Source organism: Manis pentadactyla, chromosome X (genome assembly GCF_030020395.1).
Source record: "Manis pentadactyla isolate mManPen7 chromosome X, mManPen7.hap1, whole genome shotgun sequence".
NCBI classification, from domain to species: domain Eukaryota; kingdom Metazoa; phylum Chordata; class Mammalia; order Pholidota; family Manidae; genus Manis; species Manis pentadactyla.
Window position 1 is genome coordinate 72,668,110 of NC_080038.1, and position 23,341 is coordinate 72,691,450.

Consider the following 23,341-nt stretch of genomic DNA (forward strand, 5'->3'; position numbering starts at 1 on the left):
ACCTTTTGAATAAGCCCACCTACCATCACAGAGAGACCTAGGTGTCATCTTACCTAGGCTACAAGCATTCTCCAGAGGACACGTCAGCAGGCCACAAGCCCCCCCTGACGCCTCCCCTCAAAGAACCCACCAAAAACCCAGGCCATAAAAAGCCTCTTGACCCATTAGAGACTCCCTTTCCTTTGTTCTGCTGACCAGAACAGGGGGGTCCCTCTCAGGTTCAGCAATAAACTTGGTTGGCCTGTGAGTTCGCATCCCTTCTCTTCTTTCAAATGGTGCTGAAACCTGGGAACGGGAAGCGGAGAGCAGGGGCTCTTTTGCAGCCTAGGAAGCAGCTTGTCCCGGGCTAAAGCCTAGATCCTGAGAGCCTCCAGTGTCTCACCTCGTTTCTCTTCCCTCCCTTACCCAACAGCCCCTAGTCAACTCCAGTCCAGGGACCACCTTGGCAGACCTCAATCTACACATCCACCACTGGCTATTAATCCATTGCAATTCCCAGAAGGGTAAGATTTTGGCCTCTCATCAGCTTTCTCTTGGTGCAGAGAGAAAGTTGGTCTGGGTCCCCTTTCCTTTATCCTTTTCCTTCCTCTTTTCTCTGGTTGAGAACACCATAAGGGGACCTCCTACACTCTGACTGGGGGGACGCTTCCTTTTGGTGTGCAGGACAATCCTGCTCCAGGAGCCTCTGTTTGGGAAACTGATAGTAGGGAGACATCCTGGTGGAGTGCTTCCCAAACACTGGCCACCCTTTCTCACCCCTCCCACAATGGGCAATTCTCCTTCAAAAACACCAGCAGACACCCCCTCAGCTGTCTCCTAGGTAATCTTTCCCAACTGTGATTAAAAGGAGACATTAAAACATAAAAACTGGTCTTTTACTCTGCTTCCATGTGGACTCAATATAAACTTAATAATGGGTGACACTGGCCAGCTGAGGCCAATTTCTATTTCCAAATTCTCCAAGATCTTAATAACTTCCTCCAGAGGACTGGCAAATGGTCAGAGGTTCCCTAAATCCAAGCCTTCCCCCTCCCTAAGCAACCTTCCTTTTATTTTTTCTCTTCTTCTTTTCTTCTCACAGCTGACTGCCTCAGCCTAGGCAACTTTCCTAACTAGTTTAGTAGTCTCCCCAGGTACCTTAGCTTCCTATTGTCCCCGAATCTCTGGGAGGCTTGCCTGGCCAAAACACTCCCTTATGCCTTTTGCATACTCTATGCTTTTTGCTGACTCTAACAACTAAGGTAAGAGCTGAACAAAAACCCTCTGAAGTTCTCCTTACCGAACAAAAATTCCCTACCCCTACCCTGATGACATTGCACCTTTAACTACCCTCCTCCTTCCTCTGTTACTCTCCACTTTATCATACTCCTCCCCAACAGCCTCAGCAAAATCCAAATCCCTTCCCTATTGTGGGCTCCCCCTGAACACCCTTCCCCCTCCTACTCTCTGATATCTGCCAGCCTGTGTGCCTCTTCTAACCCAACCCCCTCCACCGGGCCCAGCCTCAAACATGCTCTTGCACTCTCACTTCCCACCCAATACCTCCCAAGACTGCTTCTCACCCTATCCTACTCCTCTGTGAGGTAGCAGGCACTGAAAGGCCCATTTGTGTTCATGTCTCCCTTTCAATTAATGATCTGGAGTATACTGAACAAAAGATGGGGTCCTCCTCAACCCTGATAAATTCAACTATGAGCACCTCAGGGAAATTACCCAGGGGGCAGATGAAAACCCAGCCCTCTTTATGAACTTTCAGAGGCAATGATCAAATACACAAATACCAGCCCTAACTGCCCTGAGGGCCTTATTCTCCTACAACTCAACTTCATTTCCCAGTCTTACCCAGATATTTGTAAAAAGCTCCAAAAGTGAGAAAGTGGACCCCAAACACCCCAAAAAGAGCTTTTATACCTTGCCTTTAAAGTTTTCAACAACCGGGATAAGGAACAAAGAACTCAGAAAGAAAAACAGGTAAAGCCAAATATCAGATTCTGGCCTCCCTAGTTCGATCTCCCACTGACAAACCTGCAAAAGGTTCCACCCCATACCTACCTAGCAACTGTTTCTGCTGTGGCAGTCAGGGCCACTGGGCAAAAGTTTGCCCTAATCCCAGGCCTCCTACAAAGCCATGTCCGAACAGTGGGTCACTGGAGAGTGAACTGCCCTCAAGGGAAGTCAACCCCTCCCTTGAGCTCTCTCTGCTCCAGGCGACCAGACACATCTATAGAGGACCTGGCGGCACTCATGGCCTTGTCTTCAGAGACAGATTGATGGGCCCAGATCCCAACACCAGCAGATCCTTGGGTAACAATGGTGGTGGCAGGAAGTCAGGTTTCTTCCCTGGTCAACACAGGGGCCAGCCTCTCTGTGCTTACTGAATATTCGGGACCTTTGATCCCTTCCTCTATCTAGATTGTTGGAATGAAAGGCTTAATAGAAACACCAGCCCAAACCTCTCGTTTATATTGTTCCTTGGTCAATATTACTTTCCCTTACTCCTTTCTAGTAATCACCTACTGTCCCACACCCCTTCTGGGAAGAGATATCATCCACCACATTGGGGCAGGACGGGCGGCCTTGATTGATTGCTCGCAGAGGGAAGCTGCTATCCTGGGAGGGGACCAGAGTAGTAAAATTTCTTATGTTAATTTTGCAGAATTACCCAGAGGACTGATAAGACAATTTTCTACCTCCGGATGGTATTGCTAAAAATTCATTGATTTAAAGACAAGTGCTTGTAAAAATCGGGCAATCCCCAACTTCCAGAAATTCTGATAGAAGTTATTCAGATGTTACAGAAATACCCAAACATCCTTATATCAACTGTCTTGAAGCTCTCATCAAATCTTTAAACACTGTTATTTCTAAGTCTTTTGTCATTTATAGTTACTGTTTTACTCCTGAACAAGTAAAGAACTAAATTTAAGCAGAGCAAAAATTAGTTACGAAAAATTAAGTAAACTGAGGAAGGTGACTTTAATTTTATGCAAATGTCATTAATCTTTTAAACAGAAAAACAAGTGTATGTTTCAACCTTTTCCTCTTAAGCTAGCTTACAACAGTTTAGTAAATCGTACCTTTAAAGAAGAATTGAAACATTTTTCTTTCTTTCTCTACCTGATCTCTCCAGAATTTAGAAACTCTCAGTGACTATTTTCATATTTTATGGCAACATTTTTATTTGCATAAGTTCAATAAGAAGCTGCTCTCCTTGTGACAGGACCAATTGAAAACACTGGTTATATTACCAAGGCTTTGGAATATCATATTTCAGACACATGCATAAACTCAAATATGACCAGACAGCTTTAAAGAATTAAGGCTTGACTTTATAAAGCCAACAAAGCCCCTTGGAAGAACTGGCCTGGTACCTTGTTTATAGGGTTCCCGGCAGCCTTACCAGGTGAGTAAGGAAGTCACTTCATGGCAGGTACAGGAACTTCAGAATATCTTGGGGACCTCGAGAAAAGAGGAATTCACCCAAATCTACAGGTACTGCAGGCAAAACTTGATGGCAAATCTGGCTTGGCTTTCTGGCCTCGAGAGGCCTTTAAAAGCTCAATCTGAAATTCCTTATAGAAGTTCCAGCAAAGCACATCTAAAAGAGCTTGTGCCATTAATGGCTGTTTTTGCTGCACTTATGTAAATAATCAGGCCAACTGTTTTAAAGCTAAACTTACTTTATGTTAATAAAAATGAGGGTAATTTTAGAGAGAAAGAAGAGTTGTGTTTCAATAGTACAACCTTATCACTATTAGATTCTAATACTGTTCATTATAAAATAGATTAGATCCTGGATTCTAGTTTCCTCAGAGTCCCTGGCTATGACTCCAAATGTTTCAGTTTTCTCCCATCATTTCAATTACAGTTTTACTATTTCTAGTCCTCATACTCAATCATTCATTCTTAATCTCCTTGTCAAGTTTGTTTGCTCCAGAACAAAAATCCAACTCCACATGTTGCTCAGAAGAGGATTTCAATCCACCCTAATGCTGATGAAGATGCACATCACCAACCATGCAACTTAGCTGCACCCTCCTTTCATGTGCCCTTGCCCACGTCTGCCTCTGCTAAAATGGCTCCTGTTCCCTCTTCTCCCTGACAAACAGCAAGGAAGTGCTGGAGCCACAGGCAGGGACAATGCCCCTACTCAGCAGGAAGCAATAACAGAAGAGTGACCGACACCAACTTTTCCTTAAAAGATTTCAAGGGTCCATGTTCCTTGAGGGGTGAATGACGTGGGACAGACACATGGGACAAGCATCATGATTAACTTTTGCTGCCTATGATGAAGAATGCTGAGATATAAACAGTATAGTAAGAACAGGAGGGACTCCATCTTAAGGTTAAGATTCAATTTTAAAAAGAAGAGATTGAGAAGTAGGATTCCTAACATATTCTCTGGTAGTCAGACAATAGCCCAACAGCCTATCTTAAGGCAGGGCAGGCAGTCTTGACTGATATGTCCCCCACTTTGGCCAAGCACTACAAAAGGACCTCCAATCTCTCAACCTTGCCCCTAGCTGCCTGCTCCAGTATGCTGATGACCTCTTGCTTTGCAGCCCCTCAAAAAAATTGATTCTGTATCCTGGGGAAAAAGGAATACTGTGTCTCAGAACACAAAGCTCAACTAGTACAGCAAAAGGTCACTTACCTTGGTCTTGACCTACCCCTACTACTCGCTGCATACCCACTTTCTGAAAATAAGTTATTAGTAACCTCCCTTTCCCCACCAAAAAGCAAGATTTTCTTTCCTTTCTAAGGTTTCTTAGCTATTTCAGACTGTGGATCCAAAATTTCTCAATGCAAAATCGCTTTACAAGGCTTCCCATCGGGATCCCCAAGAAAGGGTGCCAGAGACAGGCTTAATTTCTGCTTCTTTCTGGGCCCTTAAGTGAGCACTCCTCGAGGCACCTGCTTAGACTCTACCTAACCCTAACAAATCTTTCTTTTCTTAACCAGTAAAAAGGGACAAGCATTAGGGCTACTTGCACAATCAGCTGGAGACTCCCTCTAGCCTGTTGCCTATTTGTCCAAACAACTCAACCTTGTGATAAAAGGCTGGCCTTTCTGCTTACAGGTTTCAGCATCAGCTGCACTCCTTATCCCCAAAGCCCAAAAATTGCCCTTCATCAGCCCCATAAGTATACTCCTCACACAACCTCTCTGACCTTCTCAGCCACTGGGCTCTAACTCTTCACTCCCTGGCCCAAGTACAACCCTTGATTACTTTCTACCTCTTCTGACCCCATTCGCCTTTATCACCCTCCTCCTTCTTTTCCTTCCCTGCTGAAGTAACCTATTCCAAAGATTTTTGCAGGATCAAATGGCAGCGATCTCCCAGACAACTACTCAAGAACACCTCCAAATGGCTTTCCTTCTTCAAAATATCAGAAAACCCCCTTCATCGCCCCTCTCAGCAGGAAGTAGCCAAGAAAAGAACAGCGACCAGTCTTCCTATATACCCTTTTAGAGCCAGGAATGATAGAATCCAGACCTGAGTACCGCCTTTTGAATAAGCCACCCACCATCACAGACAGACCTAAGCATCATCTTACCTAGGCTACAAGCAGTCAGCAGAGGACACGTCAGCAAGCCATAAGCCCACCTTTCCTCTGACCCCTCCCCTCAAAGAGCCCGCCAAAAAACCTGGCCATAAAAAGCCTCTTGACCCGTTTGAGACTCTCTTTCCTTTATTCTGCTGGTCAGAACAAGGGGGTCCCTCTCAGGTTCAGCAATAAACCTGCTTGGACTATTGAGTTTACATCCCCTCTTCTTTCACTGTATACATGCATGCATTTATATACTTAAATACATGACTGTTAATCTCTCAAGGTAATAAAGAAAAATGAACATGCTTGATTTTTCACAAGACTTCTAACCCAATTCTAAACTTACCTAAACTTCATTGTTTTTACATGCCATTGCCAGAAACAAATTGTTCCATCAGCACCAGTAGAAGTGAGGTATCTGGTTGTGCCTTTAGTTGATGGACAAAACTGAAAAAAAAGAAATTCTAATTAAAATAGCTTTCATGTTCAAACTTATTTTTAAGCACAGCATGTTTTAAAATTTTAATCTTTAATACTATACTTTAAACTTGCTTAAAAATTTCAATTTCAAGAAATCAGTTATTTAAATTTCCCAGATTAATGAATACCTTAAAAAAACTTAAAATGTCAAAAACCTTAGAAAAAAGTCATTGAATTTACGATAAAATATTTTAGTCCTAAAAAATAATTACTTTTAAATTATTCAAGATCACACTTCAAGATTATTATTTCACTATTTTTAATGGAGGAAAATCCCACAAAGTCATTACTAGGTAAACTATTACAAATCTGCTAAGTATATGCCTTATGTAGCAACAATTATGGAATTTTTATAGTTCATATGAATTGAATATCATAAGTAAATGTAAAACCAATGATAGGAAATTAATACCTAAGTATTTGGGATTTAATATTTTAATTTAAACTCAAACTTCAATGAGGTATGATATCAATTCTGTCCTTTTAAAATTTAAATCATTTTCATTTGTTTCTATATATAATGTAAAATAGATCAAGTTCCTGTTCATATCATTGTGGAAAAAAGAGACTAAAAAAATACTTAAATTGCCAATTAAAGGATCACTATTACCCTAGATGGACTATGCATGGCCTTTACCGTGTAGCATTTTCAGGCTCTGACTCTCAGTATTTTACATGTCCTCAGAAACGAATCACAGAGAAGGGTTATAAGATTCCCAAATTGAGATGAAGATTAAGGATCAAGATGCATAGGATCTGAATAAAGTTTGAACTTAAAAGAAAATGATCATTATAGATATTAGAAGTCATTTATTTAGTTTTCTTGTTTGGAAGCACAGCACTTGTAAAGATGGCAGAGTTTAAACCAAACAAAATTATCACATTATTCATTAATAGTTGATATACAGTAAAGAGACCAGTACTCAGGTATCATGCCTCTGTTTTCATTTCTGAGATACAGAAGCTTGCATGAGAAAGCTTAATCAACAATCTATAGCAAGACTCTGCAAATTATGGTGCACATGCCAAATTCAGCTTGCTGCCTGCTTCTGTAAACACAGTTTTAATGGAACAAAGTCAGCTTACATTGCCTACGGCTGCTTTTGCACTGTAACAGCAGGTTTAAGTAGTTGCAACAGAGACCATATGGCCTATGAAGCCTAAAATATTTGTTATTGTCTGGCCTGTAAATTTGCTGATCTCTAATCTACAGGAATGAGACAATGAAATATATAAAGTAATATACTTTTATTAAGTTCGAAGAAACACTAAAACCTTTATTATCCCCATTACCCATTATATTTAAATTGCTTCATCAATCACAAAGGGGTATCTGGCCTATTAATGTACTTTAATTATATTGCTTTTAAATGAGAAAGTATGTTTGAGATTATAAAAAAACACATGTGCATTTCTGAATAGAAATTAATGCATAGCATTGAAGAAATTTAGAAAATACAGAAAAATATAATAAGAGCTACTTATAAACCCACCACCCAGATCCCACTAATATCATTCCATTTTACTAACATCATCCCATTTTCTCAATATGGTGAAAAAAAAAAAGAAACTGGAAGGATAATACACCATGATGTTAACAGATATGGTCAATTAGCAAAGAATAAAGCATATAGAATGCATGCTAAGTGGTGATCATTACCACCACATATGGTAACATGTTAACTAGACTTACAGTAATGATCACTTTGCAATATACAGAAATAAATATCAAATCATTATGTTGTACATCTGGAAAAAATTACTATGGACAAAAAACAAAGTACAGGAAGATACAGAGTGCTGGTGGGGTGCACAATTTACAATTTTAGAGTGATAAGGTAGTCAGAGAAGGCCCCAAATGAGCCGACCTGAGTAAGACAATTTAATTTTGTATATGTTGAGCTTGAGATGCCTAGCAGACATTCATGTGATGATGCCAAGTAGGTAGCTGAATATACAACTATGAAGCTAAAAGACAGGTGCTAAAATGGAAATAGAAGTTTGAGGGTAATCAGCCTGTGGATGAAATTCAAAATCATGAGACTTGATGAGATCACTAGGGGAAAAATGTGATAGAAAAGAGGTCCATGGAGGTGGAGCCAAGATGGCGGCGTGAGTAGAGCAGTGGAAATCTCCTCCCAAAACCACACATATTTTTGAAAATACAACAAAGACAACTCTTCCTAAAAGAGAGACCAGAAGACACAGGACAACATCCAGACCACATCCACACCTGTGAGAACCCAGCGCCTCACGAACGGGGTAAGATACAAGCCCCGGCACGGCCGGACCCGAGCGAACCACACCTCAGCTCCGGGAAGGAGGACAGGAGTCGGAGCGGAGAGGGAGAGGGAGCCCAGGACTGCTAAATAGCCAGCCCTAGCGATCCGCACCAGAGCGTAGACACAATGCGTGGGGTCCTGCATACTAGGGAAACAGGATAGTAAGATCTGTGAGCAAGTCCCCATGGTCAGCGCCCTGGGGACAAAGAAAAGCGAGTGCTTTCTGGAAGTCTTAAAGGGACAGGGACCCCACAACCAGACAGAAGCATCCTGGGACACTTAGTCCACCAGCAGGGAATCTGGGGAAATCTGGGCACTCTAAGCCCCTGGGGAGCAGGGAGCATGAAAGCCCCTCACAGAGATAAATAGCCTCCCGGCCGTTCCCCCTCCAATACAGCTCCAGTATATCAGAGCAGCGGCACGAGGCAGGCCATGCCCACAGCAACAGCGGAGATAAACTCCATAGTGGCCGGCCAAGAATAAGAAGCCCCATCTGCGCACAGCTGCCCAGCACACACCACTAGAGGTCGCTGTCTCCCAGGAGACGAAGGCCACAAACCAACAAGAAGGGAAGTTCTTACAGCCTTCACTTGTGCCACCTCTGCAAACTATCTCTATCGCCATGAAAAGGCAAAATTTCAGGCAGACCAAAATAACAGACACAACACCTGAGAAGGAGACAGACCTATTCAGTCTTCCTGAAAAAGAATTCAAAATAAAAATCATAAACATGCTGATAGAGATGCAGAGAAATATACAAGAGCTAAGGGATGAAGTACGGAGGGAGATTACAGACACCCGGAGGAAGATTACAGACACCCAGAGGGAGATTAGGAGTGTCGGGAAGGAGATTACAGAAGTGAAACAAACTCTGGAAGGATTTATAAGCAGAATGGATAAGATGCAAGAGGTCATTGACGGAATAGAAACCAGAGAACAGGAACGCATAGAAGCTGACACAGAGAGAGAAAAAAGGATCTCCAGGAATGAAACAATATTAAGAGAAATGTGTGAGCAATCAAAAAGTAACAATATCCATATTATAGGGGTACAGAGGAAGAAGAGAGAGAAAAAGGGATAGAAAGAGTCTTTGAAGAAGTAATTGCTGAAAACTTCCCCAAACTGGGGGAGGAAATAATCGAACAGACCACGGAAATACACAGAACTCCCAACAAAAAGGACCCAAGGAGGACAACACCAAGACACATAATAATTAAAATGGCAAAGATCAAGGACAAGGAAAGAGTTTTAAAGGCAGCTAGAGAGAAAAAGGTCACCTATAAAGGAAAACCCATCAGGCTATCGTCAGACTTCTCAACAGAAACCTTACAGGCCAGAAGAGAATGGCATGATATATTGAATGCAATGAAACAGAAGGGCCTTGAACCAAGGATACTGTATCCAGCACGATTATCATTTAAATATGCAGGAGGGATTAAACAATTCCCAGACAAGCAAAAGTTGAGGGAATTTGCATCACACAAAACACCTCTACAGGGTATTTTAGAGGGACTGTTCTAGACGGGAGCACTCCTAATACTAAACAGATATCACCAGAGAAAATAAAATCACAGCAAAGAAAGGAGACCAATCAAATACTAACTAAAGGCAAAAAATGAAATAAACCACCCACAAAAAGCAGATAAAGGAAACACGAAAGACCAAAGAATAAAACAACCAACATATAAAGAATGGAGGAGGAGGAATAAGAAGGGAGAGAAGAAAAGAATCTCCAGACAGTGTATATAACAGCTCAATAAGCGAGCTAAGTTAGGCAGTAAGATACTAAAGAAGCTAACCTTCAACCTCTGGGAACCACGAATCTAAAGCCTGCAAAGGCAATAAATACATATCTTTCAATAGTCACCTTAAATATAAACGGACTGAGTGCACCAATCAAAAGACACAGAGTAATAGAATGGATAAAAAAGCAAGACCCATCTATATGCTGCTTACAAGAAACACACCTCAAACCCAAAGACATGCACAGACTAAAAGTCAAGGGATGGAAAAACATATTTCAGGCAAACAACAGAGAGAAGAAAGCAGGGGTTGAAGTACTAATATCAGACAAAATAGACATCAAAACAAAGAAAATAACAAGAGATAAAGAAGGACATTACATAATGATAAAAGGCTCAGTCCAACAAGAGGATATAACCATTCTAAATATATATTAACCCAAGACAGGAGCACCAGCATACGTGAAACAAATACTAACAGAACTAAAGGGGGAATAGAATGCAATGCATTCATTTTAGGAGACTTCAACACACCACTCACCACAAAGGATAGATCCCCTGGGCAGAAAATAAGTAAGGACAAGGAGGCACTGAACAACACACTAGAACAGATGGACCCAATAGACATCTATAGAACTCTACATCCAAAAGCAACAGGATATACATTCTTCTCAAGTGCACAAGGAACATTACCCAGAATAGACCACATACTAGCTCACAAAAAGAGCCTCAGTAAATTCCAAAAGACTGAAATTCCACCAACCAACTTTTCAGAGTACAAAGGTATAAAACTATAAACAAATTCTACACAGAAAACAAAAAGGCTCACAAACACATGGAGGCTTAACAACATGCTGCTAAATAATCAATGGATGAACGAACAAATTAAAATAGAGATCAAGGAATATATGGAAAAAAATGACAACAACAACACAAAGCCCCAACTTCTGTGGGACACAGCGAAAGCAGTCTTAAGAGGAAAGTATATAGCAATACAGGCACACTTAAAGAAGGAAGAACAACCCCAAATGAATAGTCTAACATCACAATAATCGAAAATGGGAAAAGAAGAACAAATGAGGACTAAAGTCAGCAGAAGGAGGGACATGATAAAGATCAGAGAAGAAATAAAAAAAATTGAGAAGAATAAAACAATAGAAAAAAATCAATGAAACCAAGAGCTGGTTCCTTGAGAAAATAAACAAAACAGATAAGCCTCTGGCCAAACTTATTAAGAGAAAAAAAGAATGAACACACATCAACAGAACCAGAAATGAGAATGGAAAAATCACGACAGACTCCACGGAAACACAAAGAATTATTAAAGACTACTATGAAAACCAATATGCTAACAAGCTGGAAAACCTAGAAGAAATGGACAACTTCCTAGAAAAATACAACCTTCCAAGACTGACCAAGGAAGAAACACAAAAGTTAAACAAACCAATTACAAGCAAAGAAATTGAAACGGTAATCAAAAAACTACCCAAGAACATAATCCCCAGGCCAGATGGATTTACCTCAGAATTTTATCAGACATACAGGGAAGACATAATACCCATTCTCCTTAAAGTTTTCCAAAAAATAGAAGAGGAGGGAATACTCCCAAACTCATTCTATGAAGCCAACATCACCCTAATACCAAAACCAGGCAAAGACCCCACCAAAAAAGAAAACTACAGACCAATATCCCTGATGAACGTAGATGCAAAAATACTCAACAAAATATTAGCAAACTGAATACAAAAAGATATGAAAAGGATCATACACCATGACCAAGTGGGATTCATCCCAGCGATGCAAGGATGGCACAACATTCGAAAATCCATCAACATTATCCACCACATCAACAAAAAGAAGGACAAAAACAACATAATCATCTCCATAGATGCTGAAAAAGCATTTGACAAAATTCAACATCCATTCATGATAAAAACTCTCAGGAAAATGAGTATAGAGGGCAAGTACCTCAATATAATAAAAGCCATATACGATAAACACACAGCCAACATCATACTGAACAGCAAGAAGGTGAAAGCTTTTCCTCTGAGATCGGGAACAAGACAGGGATGCCCACGCTCCCCAGTTATTTAACATAGTACTGGAGGTCCTAGTCATGGCAATTAGACAAAACAAAGAAAGACAAGGAATCCAGATTGGTAAAGAAGAAGTTAAACTGTCACTATTTGCAAGATGACATGATATTGTACATAAAAAACCCTGAAGACTCCACTGCAAAACTACTAGAACAGATATCAGAATACAGCAAAGTTCCATGATACAAAATTAACACACAAAATTCTGTTGCTTTCCTATACACTAACAATGAACCAATAGAAAGAGAAATCAGGAAAACAACTCCATTCACAATTGCATCAAATAAAATAAAATACCTAGGAATAAACCTATCCAAAGAAGTGAACAACCTATACCCTGAAAACTATAAGACACTCTTAAGAGAATTTAAAGGGGACACTAACAAATGGAAACTCATCCCATGCTCTTGGCTAGGAAAAATTAATATCATCAAAATGGACATCCTGCCCAAAGCAATATACAGATTTGATGCAATCCCTACCAAATTACCAGCAACATTCTTCAACGAACTGGAACAAATAGTTCAAAAATTCATATGGAAACACCAAGGACCCTGAATACCCAAAGGAATCCTGAGAAAGAAGAATAAAGTGGGCGGGATTTCACTCCCCAACTTCAAGCTCTACTACAAAGCCATAGTAATCAAGACAATTTGGTACTGGCACAAGAACAGAGCCACAGACCAGTGGAACAGATTAGAGACTCCAGACATTAACCCAAACATATATGGTCAATTAATATTTGATAAAGGAGCCACGGACATACAATGGGGAAATGACAGTCTCTTCAACAGATGGTGCTGGCAAAACTGGACAGCTACATGTAAGGGAATGAAACTGGATCACTGTCTAACCCCATACACAAAAGTAACCTCCAAATGGATCAAAGCCCTGAATGTAAATCATGAAACCATAAAACTCTTAGAAAAAAACATAGCCAAAAATCTCTTAGACATAAATATGAGTGACCTCTTCTTGAAAATATCTCCCTGGGCAAGGAAAACAACAGCAAAAATGAACAAGTGGGACTATATTAAGCTGAAAAGCTTCTGTACAGCAAAAGACACCATCAGTAGAACAAAAAGGTACCCTACAGTATGGGAGAATATATTTGTAAATGACAGATCCGATAAAGGCTTGACGTCCAAAATATATAAAGATCTCACCCACCTAAACAAACAAAAAACAAATAATCCAATTAAAAAATGGGAAGAGGATCTGAACAGACAGTTCTGCAAAAAAGATATTCAGATGGCCAACAGACACATGAAAAGATGCTCCACATCGCTAATTATCAGAGAAATGCAAATTAAAACCACAATGAGATATCACCTCACACCAGTAAGGATGGCTACCATCCAAAAGACAAACAACAACAAATGTTGGCGAGGTTGTGGAGAAAGGGGAATCCTCCTACACTGCTGGTGGGAATGTAAACTAGTTCAACCATTGTGGAAAGCAGTATGGAGGTACATCAAAATGCTCAAAATAGACTTACCATTTGACCCAGAAAATCCACTTCTAGGAATTTACCCTAAGAATGCAGCACTCCAGTCTGAAAAAGACAGATGTACCCCTATGTTTATTGCAGCACTATTTACAATAGCCAAGATTTGGAAGCAACCTAAGGGTCCATCAGTAGATGAATGGATAAAGCAGATCTGGTACATATACACAATGGAATATTATTCAGCCATAAGAAGAAAACAAATCCTACCATTTGCAACAACATGGATGGAGCTAGAGGGTATTATGCTCAGTGAAACAAGCCAAGCGGAGAAAGAGAAATACCAAATGATTTCACTCATCTGTGGAGTATAAGAACAAAGGAAAAACTGAAGGAACAAAACAGCAGCAGAATCACAGAACCCAATAATGGACTGACAGAGGATCAAAGCCCAATCTGGCTACCCAGAAAACGAAATAAGATATGATATGAAGAAGAAGTTCCAACATCAACATACTCTGGAAGAGTCATTCCAGAAGATGATCATCAAAAAACGTCAACAAATATTCTGGCGCTGTTGCAGTTGTAGCTGCATTCATCCCACTGGTTCCTGGAATTGCCATTGGAATGAAGAAGGAGATATCCAAGCTGGTCTGTGCATACAGTAAAATAACAAATTTGACTGGATCTTATACGTTTGGAACTCAACCAAGAATTAGGAGAAGTGCAAGTTGCAGCGCTCCAAAATCTTGAGACTACAGACTATCTACTGCTAAAAGATCATATGGGATGTGAACAGTTCCCAAGAATGTGCTGTTTCAAATTGTCTGATTTTTCTCAAACTATTCAAATTCAGTTAGAAAATATCCATCATATCATAGATAAGTTTTCAGAAATGCTTAAGGTGCCTATCTGGTTTTCTTGGTTTCACTGGAGATGGCTGGTAATTGTAGGTCTGCTTTGGTTATGTAACTGTATTCCTGTTATGTTAATGTGTGTGCGCAATTTAATTAGTAGTTTAAAACCTATACATGCTGAAGTTACTGCTACTTCAATAGCTTTTCTTCTTCCTTCCTAATTACAACCCTTAAATAGAATTCGTGCCTCATATCGAATTAACCGAGTATCATAATTCTTCCAAGTGGTAAAGATACCTCAAGACAAATACTGGGCATAGAAGCCACAGGGCATAAATCTGCAAAGAAGTAAAAAGCTAACCTTTTCAAACAAGGCTTCTCTCTCACTTACCAGCTTTACATTTTTTTGTATGGTCCCAGAAGATGACTGGTTAGCCAGAGACGGGTAAGATTCCTCAAGGGAGGAACAACCTAAGACAGGCACAGTCGCAGGGGGGCCATCAGGTGAGAAACTGGGGATCAACAGAGGTGAGGCTTAGAGCCTCACCCCCCTGTTTTGAGAGAAATCTTCTGCATCCGTGGATATTTTGTTGCCTTTGTCTAGCTTGGTTTAATACTTAGTCTATGGGCACACACCTGATCATCTACATTTGCCCTCTTACAGCACTAAATTATGTTTTCTACCTTTATCTTGCATCTACCTACCACTTCAGCATTTTATTAAAATAATAATAATAATAATAAGGGAGAAATGTGGTATTCACATATAAATCAAGTATAAAAATCAAACAAATAATCATATCTGACTTTATTGTTTATAATTCATGATGCGTGATCAAAACCGAAAGTTTCTGTGATATGACTGCCCTTGCACTGTTCACCATGTAAGAACTTATTCACTATTTAAGAACTTGTTCACCATGTAAGAACTTGTTCGTTATGCTTCAGAAGATTGGAGACTGTTGTGAATTAGGCTTGGGGTTGATTAATGATTGTGCATTGAGTCCCCTATACAGAATTTTATTGTTGTTAACAACCATTTGATCAATAAATATGAGAGATGCCCTCTCAAAGAAAAGAAAAGAGGTCCATGGGTCTCTAGGGCACTCTCACATGTAAATGAAATGAAGTAGATACTAGAAATGAAACTCTGAAGGAGACAAATAGTATCATAAATGTTCTATAGTATAAACAGTCATATATTTTTATGTTGCATGAGAGTACCTCCAAATTCTTTTTTTTTGAGAGTACCTCCAAATTCAAGATAAAATCTGTCATAGGATAGAATACAAATTAATAATCCCCCAAAACAAAATCCATGAAATAATTTCAAATGATCAGAAATTTGACATAAAATTTTTCAGATTCAGTATACACTGAACCAGATTCTCACCAACTCTTCATTAACAGATGACATTTTATTTAAATAACAAAAAAATTGACTGGCACACTTATTAGCGACTGAAGAACAAGAAGAGTAAATTGGAGTAATTATCCCATCCACAAAAGTGGTTTCCTTGACCAAAATGTAAGTTTTAGGATTCCTCTGTTTTATTTCAACATAAAGAAGATAACAAAAATCAGCTTAGTTTTTATTAAATAAAAGTTATTTTGAGGGTATCCGTGACTTTTGCTGCCAACATCTGGTAAAAACACTATATGGACAAATACTTAAAAGAAGTCAGTGTATTGTATGTCAAACATCAAGTTGAAATAGGAATCACTAAAACTGAGAATGAAAATTACCCCCGCAAAAAAACCTTCCCCTAATATTAAACTACATACATACACTAAATATGATCAACATCTTGCATTTGTATGCCCATACTCAAGTTAGAACCTGTCTATATCCTAACAGGTTATCAGTATCGCTCCTTAAGACATTTACAAGTCTTCCTTCTCCTCACATACAACTGAAATAAGTAAGAGGTCTCCCACTGTCTTTGAAAACCTTTTCAGTGATCATTTTACTTATTTCTAAAGGAAATAGATTTATATGAAAAAGGAACCTTAAAAATATACCTGTCTGAAGAGTAGGATCAAAGCCCTTAAAAGATCCACATTTTTCCATTGCCATTCTTCATTATATTCCCATAATGTAACAAAAATGATAGAATTATCATCCATACTACATAGGTTAGAGATATCTTCTCATTTTTCCTACCTGTATGGAAGTAATAGAAGCTGAATGTCCCTGAAGGACTGCAACTGGTGCACACGTTCGAAGACACCACACTCTTACAACTTTATCACAGCTGCCTGCGGCAATGAGAGTGTTTTCATAGTTAACAGCCATGTCAGAAATTTCAGCAGAGTGTCCTCGAAGTGTAGCAAGAAGGCGTCCATCATCTGTTGCCCAAATTTTCACCAAACAATCATCTGATCCCTATAGTAACACAAAGGACAGAAGATTTACAATGAAGCAGAAATTCATCCCCACCCCAGCCAAAAAAAGCAAAAAAGACAAAGGCAGAACTTTTTTGAGTTATTTCTGAGCCTCTACTTTTTAGCCTCTTCTCTCCACATAATATGGATCCAGTAGCAAATGTAAAGGATGTTCAAATGATAGCACTTGTGACAAAGCATTGTCCAAACTGGCAACATTTGTAAAGGACTCTTTGAAACAACTACCAATCCTTACAGCTCAAAATATTTTTAACTCACTTTTAAGGGATTTGGCATTAAATATCTCTACCATTATTTCTTTCTTTAGGCCTGAGGGCCTTTTTACTTAATTGCTTGAATATCTTTTTCCACAAATATGTAAAAAATTAACCTAAAGTCTATGTGCATTTCTCAGTAAACATAAGGCTTTGTTAATAATCTCTGGTGAAAATATTATGTTGAACTTCCTATTGAGAATTTCAAAAGAGCTTTAAAAATAGGAAAAAGCAGTTATACTCTAATGTGATAAATACATTATCTAATTAATTATATTTATAAAGAGATGGCAATTATCATTCTCATCATGATCGTCAACATGCAAATAAATAGGTGATACACTTGAAGTCATGAAAACATCAGTGATAGAGTCTGTAATGAACTCCAAGGAGTCATAACTTCTCAAAATGCAAACCACTTCCTTTGTCATACCACAGAAATCAAAAAAGAAAAGTATGCGGTTACTTACATGTCTGTTAACTTAATACTGAAGCAATGAGACTAAGCCTTTTCTTAGAATTATGTGTGCTACAATTTTGTACCCAAAAGCACACTATATGATTTAGTTAACAAAAACCCAATTTTAAAAATAATTAGTACTGTAAAAAAAGATATACACAACTGTAATCTTCATTACTATACAGTTCAACTATTCAACCATAAGGATGATGTAATCATTAAGCAGAACTGGTACCAATTATGCGAAGTGACAAATGAAAATCCATTTAATAAATGTTTCCTAAAATGGAATTAAAGGAAATTGAGTAAATAAACTTCTTCCACGTAAAATAACCACCTCTAGAATATAAGGCCTTCTTGTGGTTTAATTTTTTAAATTAGATTTCCAAAAGATAGAGAACATTACAGTTCACCCACTTACTTATAATGTATTAAGAAAAGATTTTCAATTTACACTCATCTTTTCTTGCATTAGTGTATGTAAAGAAGGATGAACTGCTTACAAAGCATAATTCAATATGATGAAGCCTAGCTTCAATTGTTGTAAATCTCTAAAATGATATAGTATCATCAATTTTAAACTTACTGTAAAAATTCTTCTCCCACTTCGGTCAAATGCTACACAATAGACAGATGACAAGTGCCCCAGAATTCTCTTATGCATCTTAATGTGCTGGTATGCAGATGAAGGGAAAATATGGCTGAAGCGACTATATCCGGTTAGTTGCCTGGCAGAGGTGATATTCACTGGAAAAAATAAAACAGGAAATTCACTTTTTAAAACCTAGAAGTGGAACCTACTTAACAAAGTTAATTCATGAATATTAAAATGAAATAAAACAGGGTACACACACCACAGCAATTCTACCTTATGGAAAGTCTGAAATATACTACCCATTTCATGATTTCATCAACTCAAGTTCACTATCACAAAACACTAAAAATCTTCTTTTAAATCCCAGAAGTCTAAATTCCGGTTTTCTTTACTGGTTTCTCAAATACATTCCAGTTTGGCCTTTTTAGGTACACTATAGCCAAAGACACTGTCACTTTAAATATAAAGATAAATCTTACTAAACATGGAGGAATTTTAGAATGAAGACTGTATAATACATTTTAAATTACATTAAAAATTTTATGAACTCCTGTCCTACCTCCTCACAACCATCTACCCCATGTACAGCTGTCCCTAAAATTTCATGATTAATACAACAGATATACAGTGGTAAGATGAAAAAAGCTGTGACACCACATAGGTTTTCAGTAGCAAACAATCCTTTCTAGGTGTGACTCTTAAATTCTCCCCTTTTGGTTTCTGAAACTGTAGGCTCTCCCTCTACTTACCAAAGAACTTTTTTTTAATTGAAATATCATGATATACAATCTTATGTTGGTTTCAAGTATACAATACAGTTCAACAGTTATCCGTATTATTAAATTCTCACTCCCTCTAGTGCAGTTACTATCTATCAATGTAGAAAGATATTACAGAATCACTGACTATATTCTCCATGCTGTACTACCATCCCTGTGACCAAGTTATACTGTGACTGTGAATTATTGTGCCCCTTCATCCCCCTCACCCACCACCTGCCCCAACCCCTCCCCCTTGGTAACCACTAGTCACTTCTCAGTATCTGTAAGTCTACTGCTGTTTTGTTCCTTCTGTTTTGCTTTGTTTTTACATTCCACAAGTGGAATCATACAATATTTGTCTTTCTCCACCTGGCTTATTTCACTGAGCATAATATCCTCTAGACCCATCCATGCTGTTGCAAATGTAAGTATTCCTTTTTATGGCTGAATAATATTCCAGTCTGTATATGTACCACTTCGTCTTTATCCATTCATCTATTGGCTTTATCTCCTATGAGATCATCTTAGATCCTGTCTTCCTTTTCTGTTTGTTTTGCCTTGTTAATTTTCTTTAAAAGCAGCCAGAATAAAGTGTTAAGTCTGCCCAATTTTCCAAATACCACTTGAATTTTGCTCACTTCTCTAAAATGGAGATCTTGATCCCTGTGTAAGGATTTACAAGTACCTACTTGCTCTGAAATTCCTCCAATCTTACCTTATACACTGAAAATACTTAACATCCTTCATATTATAATCAAAACATAGGATCCTTGTAAGTTCAAAGCCATCTTGAGGCAAGATGACATTTTACCATAGTACATAAATAATATAGTACAAATGATAATAGCTTTATGTTGAAGCAGGGCAACATTAAGGCAAGAATTGAGTTATAGCTAGATTAGTAACATTAGAACCATACTACAATCAAAAACATGAAACTGGATATCTCAATCTTAAGAACAATGAAGTATTTTTTTTTTAGGCAAAGGTAGATCTACTGGCCATTTTAAACTGACAAAATGATAAAAAGTATTCATCCCAAAATGAATAAAACTTTGAATACAAATCATAAGAACACATTAGAGATCTGAATTGTAACACTGCAGGATGCTGAGTAAATTATAGTAGTAAATCCATAAGCATCAGTACCAGGAAAGAGAATTTCTTTTTGGCAGCTGCGCCCCATCCCAACCTCTAGAAATTTCCACAATTCTAATAGGAAGAGCACACACCATAACTTTGGGACTTCAATAATCTTCCTTCTCCAGTCAAACATTTCTTACTGCTCTGAGTTACCTGCAACAATCAACCATCACTTATTCCTCGCTTTTTTCTAGCCATATTCTACAAGTAGAGGAAAAGGTGTGCTGCTTTAAGGCACGATTTCTCAACCTCAGAACTATTGGCACTTAAGGCCGGACGATTCTTCATTGTGGGGAGCTATTACACAGTGTTAAGCAGCATTCTCAGCCTCTACCCTCTAGATGCTAGTAATACCCCACATACCACCAAGCTGTGACAAATAAAAATATCTTCAGACACTCTCAAATGTCTCCTGGGGTAAAAGTGTTTGGAAACCACTACCTGAAACAGAAACAACATCAACAGGAAGAAAAAACTCAAGAAAGGAGTTTGAGAAGAACGAGAAAGAACCAGTGAAAGAAAGGGAGGAGAGGTAAACAGCTACCAGAAATCCAGTCATTCATGCAAATATTTGAATTTCTCAATGGTCAAAGGAACACAACTAAGCATATAAACAAAATATTACTGATCCCACTAAGAGTATCTTAGGCCCAAACTGTTAAATCAGGAACAATAACTGGAAACTTTATGTATCTTTATAGTATATGCAAATTAACTTTTACTTTTTTAAAGTCTACAAAGAAAACTAATAATTGGAAAGAGAAAAGGAAATATTTGCAAAAGAAGACAAAGTTTTAATATTTTAAAACACAAAACTAACCATAAGTAAGAACACATCAAGATCTAATAGATGAGTCAATAAAAGAAATTCATAGACAATTCATAACATAAAAAATACAAAAAATAACCCGAGTCACAGAAAATATTCACCTTTTTTTGGCCAAGTATCAAAGGTAATTGAATTGAAAATGATACAATTTTACACCTAACAAATTGGCATTTTAAAAGTTCTAAAACCTAATGCCAGCAATTACTACTTGAAATTTGTGTACATCTACATTTCGAGGTGCACTGTAAAATGACACGATCCATATGGAAAATAATTTTGGCAATACACTTTGAGAGTCATGAAAATACATACCCCACTGCCTGACCCCAAGGAATCTATCCTAGGGACATAACTGATTAGCAAAAAAAGAGTTGCATGTCCAAAATGTTTAGTGGAATGCTATTTATAATACCAAAAATGATAAATAACTTAAGTCCAACAATAGGGGAATGGTTCATTAAATTATGGATTAGGTGATGGACAATTCCATAGGAACTAATAATTGACTATGAAAACAACAGCAGTATGGAAAAGTTTAAGAACTACAAAGCAAAAAAAAATGCAAATTTGTAAATACACTATGATTTAAATTATATAAAAATATGCACGCATATATGCATATATGAATAAAGATGAGAAAGAAGAGAAATGAAACCAAATGCTTTGTGATAAAAGTATAGGTATTTTTTTAAAACACTGTTAAGTATACATTTTTATCTTAAACACAAGTTTTCTACTTGGTTCTTCCTAGTCATTACTAACAGCTATTCATATAAAGGTATGTTTCACATTTGACAGCAGCAACATCAAATATTCCTTCTTTCTTACCTCAGCAATATTTATTTATTGGCCCAGCACCTCAGATGACAACATTTATACATTTTTCTTAATTGATAATGTCAACATGCCTTAGGCTCTATACACTGAAGAGTTCTGTCAAAACTCTCTTTTGCATGTATTCTCCATTTAGACACTATTTTTCAGTACTGCTGCTTCTTGATTTTCTTACATTTCTATAGAGTACTATCAGGAATATTTTCCTCCATTGCAAAGGGCTGATAACTGACTATAAAAATAAAATTGAAAAGAATTCACTTTTGACCAACTCTTGTTTATTTTACTAGGAAGAAAAGTATCTCATTTTTCTAGCATGAATATTGCACAGATTCTTTGAGGAATGGGGATATGCAAAGGCATTATTCCCTTCATCAAAAATTAACAATAAAATAAAAGGAAACACATACATACATAATTATCACTGTATTGTATCTGAATGTCTCTATCAAATGTTCTATTTGAATACACTGTTTCTTTTTCTATTATAAGCATAATGCAAGTTTAGAAATGAGCAATTTAACTTTCATCCTAACAAAGTAGAATGAGGTGTTAATGAGAAACAACTACAAATAAATAATAAGTTCCCACAGTCTTATGCTGATACATCCAGTATGTCATTATTGCATTCCCACTATTAAACCTTCTAAAAATCGACAGTACTTTAAAGATATATAAGTTATAGTACATATAATTACCTTAATTACTTATATAAGATTTCAAAAACACTATAAAGGGTAAGTAATGTTATCTCAGTCTCTACTTACTAAGGAATTTAGTCCCGCAAAGTCACAAAAGTGACAAAAACACTAGTTAAGCAGGGTAATCACTGACACAGTTTTAGTCAGGACAAAATGCCTGCTTTTCTATCCACTGTTGTTAAGTATTTGGCGCCTTTGAAAAATAGTACACTATCATTAATGACACCCTTTCCTCTGGGGAGCTGAGATGGGTATGGTCAGGTTCCAACAATCAACCACAGAGCATTTTCTCTTGGGTAAATGATGTGAATATGCCAACACTGTCTTGAAATATTTTAAGAACTTTCATTTTGAGAGAAAATATCCTTGATGCCATGATACATTTCTTTGTATTTAGCAATGTTGACAAATTCAACTAGTAGGTAAATTAGTCAAATGTGTGTGTATATATAATATATTTAAACATAAAATATTCTATTCAGAACTCATTACATCTCCTAAAATTTTTTCTTTAAAATTTTGTTGGGTAGACTTCTAAATTGATATCTAACAAAAGATAAGATACATGGAGTAACTCAGTGATAGACCAAAATGCTTAAAGATTCAAGAAGAAAAGGGTAAGACTCATCATGCAATTTTTACAAATTTATTATGTCACAGAGATCAATAAACAGCTATCAATGGAATAACTGCTTTCTTTCTTTAAAACTTACATTTGTTGGTCACATACTGTGAACTAAGTACTGTAACAGACACTGGAAATACACCTTAAAACAATTCAGACAAGTTCACCATCCTCATGAAATTTACCTTCCACTGGGCAAAGCTTTCAACAGTTACCCAATTTCAAGAATAAGATACTTTAGTGATGAATAGATGTACAAAAATATATATAGTTCTCA

General features: G+C 37.7%; 1 protein-coding gene across 3 annotated transcripts in view; it reads right to left on the reverse strand.

The window, feature by feature from the left end:
* The window catches only part of BRWD3 (bromodomain and WD repeat domain containing 3), a 160,740-nt gene that overhangs the window by 90,294 nt on the left and 47,105 nt on the right, over nucleotides 1–23,341 (reverse strand). For all 3 annotated transcript variants that reach the window (XR_005033478.2, XM_036929979.2, XM_036929980.2), the window contains exons 7-9: nucleotides 18,163–18,323; nucleotides 16,621–16,842; nucleotides 5,899–5,999 (exon numbers count right to left, since the gene is read on the reverse strand). Coding sequence is in view for 2 of the 3 variants with exons in the window: in XM_036929979.2 (XP_036785874.2) it covers nucleotides 5,899–5,999; nucleotides 16,621–16,842; nucleotides 18,163–18,323 (484 nt within the window). In the remaining variant the exon portion in view is untranslated. The remainder of the gene's footprint in view (nucleotides 1–5,898; nucleotides 6,000–16,620; nucleotides 16,843–18,162; nucleotides 18,324–23,341) is intronic.